At 35.1% G+C, this 12,686-nt stretch overlaps 1 protein-coding gene across 1 annotated transcript in view; it reads left to right on the top strand.

Moving 5' to 3' along the window:
• Positions 1–12,686, top strand: part of ADAM2 (ADAM metallopeptidase domain 2) — a 109,887-nt gene that overhangs the window by 64,867 nt on the left and 32,334 nt on the right. The window contains exons 13-15 of the mRNA XM_061134911.1: positions 2,564–2,662; positions 2,773–2,968; positions 9,591–9,696. Coding sequence (XP_060990894.1) covers positions 2,564–2,662; positions 2,773–2,968; positions 9,591–9,696 — 401 coding nt within the window. The remainder of the gene's footprint in view (positions 1–2,563; positions 2,663–2,772; positions 2,969–9,590; positions 9,697–12,686) is intronic.

Genomic DNA, 12,686 nt, shown 5'->3' with positions numbered 1-12,686 from the left:
TTGACAGACATTTAGGTTGTTCCCATGTCTTGGTTACTGTGAATAGCACTGCTGCAAATATAGGAATTCATGATATATTTAAATGATAGTTTAATGATAGCTTTAATTTTAAATGATAGCTTTTCCAGATATGTGCTGAGGAGTGGGAATGCTGGATCATATAGCAACTCTATTTTCAGTTTTTCTATGGTGTTTTCTGTAGTGCCTGCACTAACTTACAATCCCACCAACAATGTGGAAGGGTTTCTTTTTCTCCAAACCCTCTCCAGCAAGTTGTTTATAGAGTTTTCTTTAATGATGGCCTTTCTGAACATGTGAGGTAGTAACACACTATAGTTTTGATTTGCATTTCTCTAATAACTAATGATGTTGAGTATCTTTTCATGTGTCTATTGGCCATCTGTATATCTTCTTTGGGGAAATGTCTATTTATGTCTTCTGCCCATTTTTCAATTGGGTTTATTGGATTTTTGTTGTTGAGTTGTATAAGCAGTTTGTATATTTTGGAAATTAAGCCCTTGTCAGTTGCATCATTTGTAAATATTGTCTTGCAACCTGCCAGTTGTCTTTTGACTTAGTTTGTTTCCTTTGTGGTACAAAAACTTGCAAGTTTGATTAGGTTCCATTTATTTATTTTTGCTTTTATCTCTATTGCCTTGGAAGACTGACCTAACATTGCTATGATTTATGCCAGAGAATGTTTTGCCTATGTTCTCTTCTAGGAGTTTTATGATGTTGTGTCTTTTATCTAAGTCATTTTAAGTTTCTTTTTGTGTATAGTGTGGAGGAGTGGTCTAACTTCATTGATTTACATGCATCTGTCCAGTTTTCCTGGGGCTTCCCAAGTGGCACAGTGGTAAAGAATCCACCTGCCAATGAAACAGATGCAGGCTGGATCCCTGGATCAGGAAGATCCCCTGAAGAAGGAAATGGCAACCCACTCCAGTATTCTTGCCTGAGAAAATTTTACCCTCTGGAATCTCATAGAGATAAGAATGACATTAATTAGGCAAAATAGTTCTGGAAAACACTGCAAACTTTGTGTGCCCTAGGAATTATCATGCCATAACCCATATAAGACTACTAAAATCCATGATTATTTTTTGTAACTTATTGAAAATTTTTGCCCAATTAACTCTATTTCAAATCCCCAGGTATTTAAAAATGTGCATGTGTGTCTGTGTGTCTGTGTGTGTGCCTGTGTGTCTGTCTTCTGTGTCTCCATCCTTATTTCCTATCAGTTGCTTTTTATTAATTCTAAAAATGGAATTTTAAAACACAGAACCACCAGGTACAGATAAGTTATAACATAAAACAAGATGTAATAAATATGGATGAACAATTAAAGGTAATAATTTCAATTATGTTCAGAAATATCATTTTATATCTCTTCATCTTTAGATAATTATAAGCAAACTTTGAGTATCCTTCAAAAGGTAAAGACATCAAAATACAGTAGATTCATATAAGTTGACTAAGAACTAATCAACTTTTAAAATCATAACTTCTGTTTCTTTCACATCTTGTGAAATAACTTTGCTATAAAAGCCAAAGATCTCGATTGCTTAGCTTTTTTATTTTACTTTTTTTTTAATTAAAAAAAAGTTTGGAGTGTATAGCTGATTTACAGTGTTGAGTTCATGTCGGCTGTCAGCATATCAGCAATCAGTTGTTCAGTTCAGTTGCTCAGTTGTGTCCGGCTCTTTGTGACCCCCTGAGCTGCAGCACGCCAGACCTCCCTGTCCAACACCAACTCCCAGAGTCCACCCAAACTCAAGTCCATTGAGTCGGTGATGCTATCCAACCATCTCATCCTCTGTCGTCCCCTTCTCCCCCTGCCCTCAATCTTTCCCATCATCAGGGTCTTTTCAAATGAGTCAGCTCTTCGCATCAGGTGGCCAAAGGATTGGAGTTTCAGCTTCAACATCAGACCTTCCAATGAACACCCAGGACTGATCTCCTTCAGGATGGACTGGTTGGATCTCCTTGCAGTCCAAGGGACTCTCAAGAGTCTTCTCCAACACCACAGTTCAAAAACATCAGTTCTTCAGCACTCAGCTTTCTTTATAGTCCAACTCTCACATCCATACTTGACTACTGGAAAAACCATAGCCTTGACTACATATTCATTCTTTTTTAGCTTTTGTTCCCATATAGGCCATCACAGAGTATTGAATAGAGTTCCCTGTGCTAAACAGTAGGTCCTTATTAGTTATCTATTTTATAAATAGTAGTATATGTGTCAATCCCACCTTCCAATTTTCTCTCCCTCTTCTGGAAATACACTTATGGTTATTGATGTCTTGGCTTTGGTTGACTCCAGGACCTCAGAAAATCCTACTACCAAAATAGTCAAGCTTAGTGATATACAGAACACTTGGTTTAGCACATTAGGTAATGAATAAATGTTAAATAAATGAATAATTAAGTGGCTCTACATTTTTCCATTTGCCAACATTTAAGTTAAGCAGCTGTCTGTATATCATGTAATATGCTGTCCTTGTTAAATATCTGTTTCATGTAAAGCTGGAAGGTATTTCAGAGCATTTGATTTGCCTTTCAGGGCTGTGCAGCCCGGCCATACCAGTGTTGTAACCCTGGCACGTGTAGGCTCCAGCCTGGGTCAGCCTGTGATAGTGGCCTGTGTTGTGAGGCTTGTGCGGTAAGAGCCTTTAAGCATTCTATTACCTACCTTAGTAAAGCTATCATTTCTTATCATATGTAAATGCTCACATACTGCTTTACTCAATATTGCTTACCTCACCCCACCAGTTTATACCAAAAGGACACATATGTAGGGGTTCCGTCGATGAGTGTGATCTTCATGAATATTGCAATGGTTCATCAGCAGCATGTCAAGAGGATTTTCATATTCAGGACGGGCATCCATGTGGACAGAATCAATGGCTCTGTGTCGGCGGAATATGTGTAGATGGGATAAAGCAATGTCTTGACATATTTGGTGAAGGTATTTATTTCAATCTGATTGCCTGTATATGTATTTTTCTGGAAACTAATATACATATCTTTGTATGTATACCTTAGAAAGGACACAGGATACTATGAAATGAAGCAATTAAAATGTCAAAAATACTTAAATTAATTTAGAAAATAAAATAAATAAAATGTCAAAAATAATGTTAACCTCTAGAAGAATAAAAATAGAAGAAGATAACATCACCAAGAAAAAAAAAAACTGGAATAAACTCAGTCATTTCAATAAAACGCAGCACTCAGAGAAATTAAGTATTGATATAAGTCAAATATTTGCTCTATAATCTAAGATAAATACAAGAATAATAATACAGTAATTAGAAACTAAAAACTAATAAAGAGCAGAACAACAAAAGCATTTAACATATTTGATTAACCCAAAAGAAGGCAAGAACAGAGTAAACTAAAGAACATAGGATGTGAAAGCAAATAGTAAGGCTGGTTATTTACATTTACGTATTTATAAGTTACATTAAATATAAAACCTGTGTTCAGTATTAAATTGAGGGAAAGAATATATCAAGTAGTGACAGAAGCAATTACAAGGAAATGACTAGAAAAATCAAGGCATGTTGCATTAATGATATATTTTTTAAAGGCTATAGAATATAGTGAAACCAATGACAACAAATTTAAATCTCTATAGCAGAGAAACTTTGTCTTAGGGAACAACTAACAGCCACTTATGTTCCTAGGGCCATATGCAGCTTCTGAATGTAGAAGATCAGTGTTGGCTCAGCAGAGATCTTCAAGGGAAAAAAAAAGAGATCAAATAGAAAAGTTGTAGCCATTGGAATTTAAGGAGAGGGAGCTGTCAAAACCATAAGACTATTTTTCTTTGAGGCATCCTCATCCTTGGAACTCAGAAGCTGCTCAGAAACTTGGTGAATTAGATTCAAAAAATTAGAAACGCATTATGAGTTTTTGTACAGCCACAAGATGCTCAAAGACCAAATGGTAGAGGAATTTTGCCTAAAAAGTTCTTAGTCTTCCTCTTGGAGGTTTTGCTACATTTAGAAGTGCCTTTGTTGGTAGTCTGGGAAGCTATTCTGAGGACTAAGGAATATGTATTTATCCCTGGCAAGCTTTCAGCGAAGAGAAGATAAATATCTGTAAGGTTCTCAGTCAGTACAAGGGCCACCCTCAAGATAACAAAGTGAATCCAGAATAAAACAGCCTTGGCTCATAGAATTGCCTGGTTGTACTTAGATGATCCCTGTCTTGCCCAACCTGTCTGACTGTTCCAACCTTCATACAGTTGCATCACGTTTTGTAATTTATTCTGCCAATCGCTTCTTTTTTCTTTCTCCTTGATAAGATTTTATTTTATTATTTTTTTCCATTTATTTTTATTAGTTGGAGGCTAATTACTATTGTAATTACTTTACAATATTGTAGTGGTTTTTGCCATACATTGACATGAATCAGCCATGGATTTACATGTATCCCCCATCCCAATCCCGCCTCCCACCTCCCTCTCCACCCTATCCCTCTGGGTCTTCCCAATGCACCAGCCCTGAGCACTTGTCTCATGCATCGCTTCTTTTTGAATGAAATGCTTATTCATATAAGGTAGCAGTTCCAATTGCTATTTTGCTATGTGTTTTCAATATTATATTTTACCCTCTGTTCCTCAATAAATCTGTGTTGAATAGAAATTTTCTAGTGTAATAGTTCAATCTCTCTGTGATTTATTTTGCTGTATGTATTTAGTTATTTCTGAGTGGTTTGCTTGGGTGTTACAATTACTATCTTAAGACATCCAATTAATATTGATTTCATTTCAACAGTAAACCAAAACTTAACTTATGTTCTATTTCTGGCAAGTATCTTCATGTAAGTCTAATGACAAAGTTTTAGAATAATTGTTTTTATGCAATGGTCTTTTAAAATCTATAGAAGACAGTCCAAAGAATAAATGTATTTGTACTATCTATTATATTTTCTTTTACTTTATTTGATAGTTTACTATATTAGCATGAAGTGTTACTTCATGTGGATCCTAGTTACCTCCTCTTGTCCTTTGATTTCAGCCCTAAGGATGCAATTTAGTAGATCTTGCTGGAAAGGTTTGCTAAAGATGAGGTCTTTCTCATTGTGTTTGTCTTGGAATGCTACAATTTCTCCTTAATTTTTTGAAGATAGTTTAGCTGAATATAGAACCTTTAGTCTTTTCCTTTCAAAATTCTGTAGTATCATCCCACTGTCACCTGGCTTCCTTTGTCCCTAATAAAGAGAGTAATCAGTTTGACTGTGATCTGTGGATCTCTTGAAGATTATTCTATGTGTATTTTTTTTAAATCTTCTTGTAAGTATGTAGATAGATATAGATACATCATTAAAAATGGAAAGTTTTCAGTCGTTATTTGTTAAAATATTTCACCACCCTTTTCTATTTTTTCCTCATTTTTGGAATCCCTCTGTGCCAATATTTCATATGCTTGATGTTGCCCCACTGATCCATTAAGCTCTCTTTACTTTTCATTATTTGATTTTCTTTCTTTCCTCTTACTGGATAAACTCCACTGATCTATCTTTAGGTCAATAAAGCCTGCCAGATTAAATCTATTGATTTTAAAATTTCTGTACTGAAGTCTTTTGTCTTAGTTAAGATAGTTTTCAATTCAGAATTTCTATTTGGTTCCCTTTTTTATTTAAAAGTCTATGTTAGCATTTCCCATTTAGTTTTTAAGAAATGGTTTCCTCTGGTAATTTGAACATATCTGTAATAGCTATTTTAAGTCTTTGTCTACTGGATTCAAAATTTGAGATCTCCGAGGATATTTCCCATTGGCTTTCTTTTTTTTTTTTTTTTTTCTGGGTATGTAGCGTACTTTCATTTTTTTGCATGTCATGTAAAATAATTTTTTAAAGCTTTTTAATTTTTAGAAATTTTACACAATATATTTTAACAGTTTTGATTCAGATTTCTCCAAGGGTGGTGGTTGTTCTTTTTGTCTTACTGACTATTTGTTTAATGACTTTCCTGGACTAAATTTTCAGGTTCTGTATTCTGTACTATGTGCAGCCACTGAGTTCTTTGCTAGTTTTTTCTTTTTCTTTTTTTTTTTAATCTCCCCAAGCTCTTACTTTTATTTTTAAGTCAGGCTTCCCAGGGATAACTCCTAATTAGCACAAGTTAGTGCTAACCTGAAACCTGTCAGATACCCTTCAATGCTTTGACTGTTTATTTTCTATCCACAATGCCAAGGGACAGTTTCAAGCTTCAGGTAGTTTGCAAGACAGGCATAGCTTTCACTTCTTGCTAGTTCAGGACTTAAATATAATCCAGAGGAGTGACTGGGGACTTCTCTTTCCTAGAATTGTTCTTGGAATGTGTACATCTTTTCAGATCCAGTTACTTGTTTGAGCTTTTCAACATTCCTTATGATCATCTAGTTCTCCAAAGTTCCCTTTTAAATTCCCAGAAGGCTCTTGTTTGCCTCAACAGTGTTGCTGTCGCTGTCATATTGCTATTAATTCAGTATTTCCCTGGATGTGAAGCACTTTTTCCCACTGAGCTGAGCTCTTTTTCTTGTTATTTTCCAGTGGCTATATTGCATTCAAATCTTTGCAGCCCCATGGACTGCAGCTTCCCCGTCCTTCACTATCTCCAGGGATTTGCTCAGATTCATGTCCAATGAGTCGGTGATGCTGTCTAACCATCTCATCCTCTACTGCCCTTTTTTCCTTTTGCCTTCAATCTTTCCCAGCATCAGGGTGTTTTCCAATGAATCAGCTCTTCGTGTCAGGTGGCCAGCAACAGTCTCTCCAATGAATATTCAGAGTTGGTTTCCTTTAGGATTGACTGATTTGATCTCTTTGCAGTTCAAAGGACTCTCGAGAGTCTTCTCTGGCACTACAATTTGACAACATCAATTCTTCATCACTCAGCCTTCTTTATGGTCCAACTCTCACATCTGTACTTGACTACTGGAAAAACCATAGCTTTTACCATACAGACCTTTGCTGGCAAAGTGATGTCTCTGCTTCTTAACACTCTATCTAGCTTTGTCATAGCTTTCCTTCCAAGGAGCAAGTATCTTTTCATTTCACAGCTGCAGTCACTGTCTGCAGTGATTTTGGAGCCCAAGAAAATGAAATCTGTCACTGCTTCCACTTTTTCCCCTTCTATCTGCCATGAAGTGATGGGACCCGATGCCATGTTTTTTGAATCAGATGACCGAGGAATGTCCCTGGGAAGAAGCCACAAAAATGAGAGCACCACATGTAAAAAGCCAGAGCCCAAGATATATGTGAAAGCTCCCTTCTGGGAAATTCTGGCACTCTGAGGTGTGGCAGAGTGAGAACTGAAAGATAGCGCTCACCCTCCAAAGTCTCAGTGAAGGATCCCAGCAGGTCCCTGTTTAATCAGAAGCCTGACCTTCAGGCCACAGCTCCTGAGATAAGCTAACAGGCCTCTCTTACAGAAAGACTGGGCTCCTCTAACTCTTCCCTCTTGTCCTGCCCTGAATATGGTAGCCAGTTAAGAACTCTTTCTTCCTTAGTTACAGTCTTGTGGGAGCCTTGAGCATAAATCACACTGGCCATCAGAATCTTTTCACAATTCTCTACAGCCTTGTAGATCTCATAGACATGAGCCTCCGTTGGTTATCAAAGTTGGAGGTTTGAGGGGCTCATCTTTCAGGTGCAGGATTTAAAATCTGTGGCACCTGATGTGAGTAAAATACTTCACCCCCTCAGGGAGGAGGTCTTGGTTTTGAGTTCCCTCCCAATTGTGGGATTGGTGCGCTGGGGTGAGTTTATGGCAAGAATGTGTCTCAGCCTTTCCTACCTGCTTCAGTGTGGCTTTTCTCTTGTTTGCTCAGTGTGAAGTGGTTATTCCACCAGTTTTTAGCTTTTCTTCACTAGAAATTGTTCCATATATAGCTGTAGATTGTAGATGTGTTTGTGAAAAGTTGTGAGTTCAAGATTTTTCTGTGTGTACTTCACCATCTTGAAATTACTCCATTGTCATATGACTTGCATATTTCTGAAGAAAAATCTGTCATATTGCGTTTATTTTCTCTTTAAGCCATGAAGATTTTTTTGGTCTTTGGTTTTTATCAGTCTTCATATTATATATTTGAATATGTGTTTGTGTGCATGTAGTTTTGCTTAGTGTTCCTAAGTGTCTTGCAACTGTGGTGTAAACACTGTACTATTATACAGATTTCTAAATTTCAATTTATGTTTGTCTCTCCATAATTTTTTCAATGTATTTATTTTTGATGCCCTGCCTTCTTAAAGATTTATATCTCTATAATTAATCTTACTGTACATGTACCTTGGTTCTCATAATTATTTTAACATATGTAGATGTCTTTGTTTTATATTTTTTCTTGAATGCTTTATATAAAGACGTATTGTTAGTTAAAAGTTTTTTTCTCTGTCTTCATCTTCATTTTTGACTTACAGAAACTGTGTTTTCAGTTTAAATGCTTCTCATATAAACACTACATCTTATATGAATACATCCACTTTTTTCTTCTGTTAAGTATATGAAGTAAGAGACCAATCACTTTAATTGAATTAGAAACCAAAATTGTTAAGATTCCATTAGAGTTTTGATTAAGCTCACTCTATATATAGTTCACTCTTATTTCTAGGGCATAACTCTCCAGGGCTTTCAACTGAGAAATTGTATGTATGTAACCACAATGCAGAAACTGCAGACAAATAAGCCTCTGCTTTCTGGAAGTCATTTATTTATATTTTAATTTCCATCTCTTCACATGTTTAGAAGCAGGAAAATGTCTTAAGAGGGGACTGTACTATATGTTGAGCCCCCCCCCAAATCTCTAATTTTATCACTATAGTAAATGATCCTCCAAATTTGGCCTTTTTTATGTTTTGTTTCCCTAGATAAGCTTATAATTTTGATCCTCTCACACAGAACTAGGTTTGCAAATGACCTCTGGGATGAAAATCAATTGCTTGTTTGCAGTTTACTACTGCCTCTAGGACTTTCAACTGAGATCCTAATGCTGTGGCTCCCTTTATGTTCTTCTATTTCTTTGTGGTTAAATCAAAAGTTTTTGGCTTAATCTTCCCATTAGAGTAGAATTGATAGAGTAATGGTAAGCTGCTTTTTAAGTAGATAGAATCCTATGAGAATTAAGCTCATAATGTGTGTGGATTGGATAGTAAATATGAAAATAAATCAGTTGTGATTCCCAGATTTTTGGTCTGGGGAAAGTAGGATGGAAACAAAAGATGCCATTTTAATGATTTGTCTTGAAAACACATTTACACTGTTGACCAATAGAAACACTCTTGACCAATAAGTCAATTATTTGTTTAAAAATATTTCTTATATGCATATATGTTTCAGGCTTACTGAAAGTTAGAAGATAAACTGCATACTGTAGTTAATCCTAAGGTATCTGTTTGGGTAGTAGACAAGATGCTTTCAATATTTAAATATTTCATTGAAGTGGTTTCTTTGTGACTTTAATTAAAACTATTTTATTTTCAATTTTGTATTATGCTCTTATATTGTGCAATATTTTAAACAATCTCAGAATAAATGTACTCATTAATTATTTTAAATGCAGCAGCAGTATGACAAACCGCACTTTTTTTTCTTTTTTCAGGTTCATCTTATGCTCCACCAGAGTGTTTCCAGCAACTTAATTCTATGGCTGATCAGTCTGGGAACTGCGGTGTAACTCCTACCGGGTTCACACAGTGTAGACCTGAGTATGTTCTAGGAAATCTATCTGAGAAATGTTATTTATTGTCTTAAATTTGAAAATACCATGAGATAATTTACTTTATATGTAAGCAAAATGTCCCTTTATCATGAACTAAGACTATATTTAACCAAACTATAAATGTCTTAAGTACAGAATGTCTGTACTTATCTTTCTCATACATCCAAATTATCACTTGTACTGTCCCACAGAGCATTTCATTTACATACAAGTACATTAATTGCCCATTAGTTTGAAAGGTAATTTTCATTTTGCATGCTATCACTTTAATTTTACAAATGGTGACCGTTGTTTAGTGATCTAATAAAAATGCCTGAATTTTTGCTATCCAGGAAGTAAGGCACTGAGTCTAAGAACATGAGCTCTATAGGCAGCCATCTTGGTTTCAAGGACTAATCCCGATGGCTACCTGCTGTTGTGACTTTGGTCATGTGCCTCACATTCCTGAGGTGGAAAACATGGATACCAGCTTCACTAACATCATTGGGCCTGTGCCAGTGTGGAATTTAGATACTCTAAAAAACACACCTAGGATGGGACTGACACACAGCATGCACAATATGAGTGTTAATTGTTAATTACTACGTGCCTGCTATGTCATTTTAGTCGTGTCCGACTCTTTGTCACCCTGGACTGTAGCCCGTCAGGCTCCCCTGTCCAAGGAATTCTCCAGGCAAGATTACTGGAGTAGGTAGCCATGCCCTCCTCCAGGGGATCTTCCCCACCCAAGTCTCTTACATCTCCTGCATTGGCAAGCAGGTTCTTTATCACTAGCACCATCTGGGAAGTTCTAATTACTATGATTATTATATATATTAGAACTAGAATGTTACTGTAATATTTTTATGCGATTTCAAACATGGTTTGATATCTAAAATAAAAATTCTATATAAAAATTTGTTTGCATGAATAGCAAGAAGATTTCTCATATAACCTTTACTCATATTTGCCAGTGGCTTGCATTTTGCCCAGTTGCTTTGTCCTTCTGTTTTTCAAATTCTCCTCTCCTTTCCTCCCTTCAAAATTATTTTCCTAAACCATTTGAATGTAAATTGGATACTATGCTTCATTATCCTTAAATAAATCATTGTGTCTTTCTTGGGGACAAAATTTTTTGATGGCTATTTTGTAGCTGTCAAAGTTCACAATAAAACTTCATTCATTATCTCAGTAAAGGATTTACAGTTCTTTGTTTTGTTCAGGAACAAATCTAGAGTCACATGTTTGCATTAGTCATAATGTATTTTTAAACTTTAATCTAGAACATTTTCTTTGTTTTTTGTTGTTGTTGTTATTTTTACTTTTTTTAAAAAAATACTACAGGCCAATTATTTTGTAAAATTTTTCTCAAACTGGGTTTGATAGTTAGATTCATGTTATAAATTTTGTCATACTTGCCACTAAAGTGGTGTTGTACCATCAAGTGCAATTTTCGAAGGGTACATACCAATTTATCTCAGTGTTGGATATGTTAGGTTAAACTATATGGTAAAGTTAATTTTCTTTAGGTCTCTCAATTGTAAAGTTACTCTTTACCTTTGTGTTTAACGCATAATTTGGGGGGAGTTAATATTGAGACTATAGGCATATTCTGTTCTTCAAACTTTTGCCCTCTAGTTTTAAAGTTCACAGATAATTTTCTAACTCCATTATTGTCTCAGTCTTTAAGCTAGAAATGTATTGTAGAAAGAAGTATTCCCTCCTACTTATTTATTTCTGTATTTGTCTATATCAGTTCAGACTCAGCAATTATTATTTGACTCAATAGTATAGAATATATTACTATCATTTATTTTAATGCTTACTTTCTCAAATTGTCTCAGTTTTGGCTAGTGAAAGTTTACTTTAACTGGCCACAATTTTTTTTTCAAAAGTCTGTATGATACTTTAAAAACTTGCAAATTTCTCTAGCACACACAAAAAAAGATATCCTAGGACCCTTATTATAATTTTTCACCCTTGCTCTGGATTCAGCTATTTCTCTAAATAAACAAAGGAATTTCCAGTTGCCTTTTATCAGAGAAGAGTACTTAGAAATTAAACATCTCAGCACCAGTTGTGCTCATTTCTACTGTTTTTCATTATCTCTAAGTCTTCTCAGTGAACAAAGCTAGAACATACATGTATCGCATATTTATTTCTATATCCACTTGTATCTCTGTTTTTAAAACATGAACTTATAGTGATCATTTTACTTCCAATTAGACACCATAGATGTAGGCAAAATACATCCTGCATTTATGAATTGCTTTCTCATATGCTCGAACCCAGAAGCACAAAAATGTGTTTCACAATTGTTAAAACGTGTTCTGACTAAAGGAAACTTTCTAGCTATTGTAATTATATTCTCTTTTAAATCATTGATCTTTTTATATTAGCTGCTGTGAAGTACTTATCTGCTAACTACATTATCTGGGTCATTTTGGCATTGATATCTAGTGCTTAATTTGCACCTATATCGTGTTTTAAGAGTTGCATGCATTTATGATTTTCTGTATACCTACTTACAAATATTGCATTAGGTTCAGATGTAAAACATAATAATTTGACATTTTTATAAATTACACACCATACAAGTTATTAGAAAATACTGACTATACTCCCTGTGCTACACTATTACATCCCTGTGGCTTATCTATTTTATTATACCACTGGTGTTTTGTACCTCTTAATCTCCTTCACCCATTTTGTGCTTTCCATATCCCTCTCCCATCTAGTGACCGCTAGTCTGAATCTGTGAGTATGTCTCTGTTTTTCTTACCTTTCTTTGTTTTATTTTTAGATTCCACATACAAGTAAAAGCATATGATATTTGTTTTTCACTGTCTGATTTATTTCAAAAAGCATGAAGCAATATGCTCTCCAGGTCTACCCATGTTCTTACAAACAGCAAGATTTCATTTTTTTGTGGCTAATATTGTCATATATATATATGTGTGTGTGTGTATATATATATAATATACAAATAACATAAAT

Source organism: Dama dama, chromosome 32 (assembly GCF_033118175.1).
Source record: "Dama dama isolate Ldn47 chromosome 32, ASM3311817v1, whole genome shotgun sequence".
Classification (NCBI taxonomy): Eukaryota; Metazoa; Chordata; class Mammalia; order Artiodactyla; family Cervidae; genus Dama; species Dama dama.
This window is presented reverse-complemented; position numbering and strand designations above follow the sequence as displayed.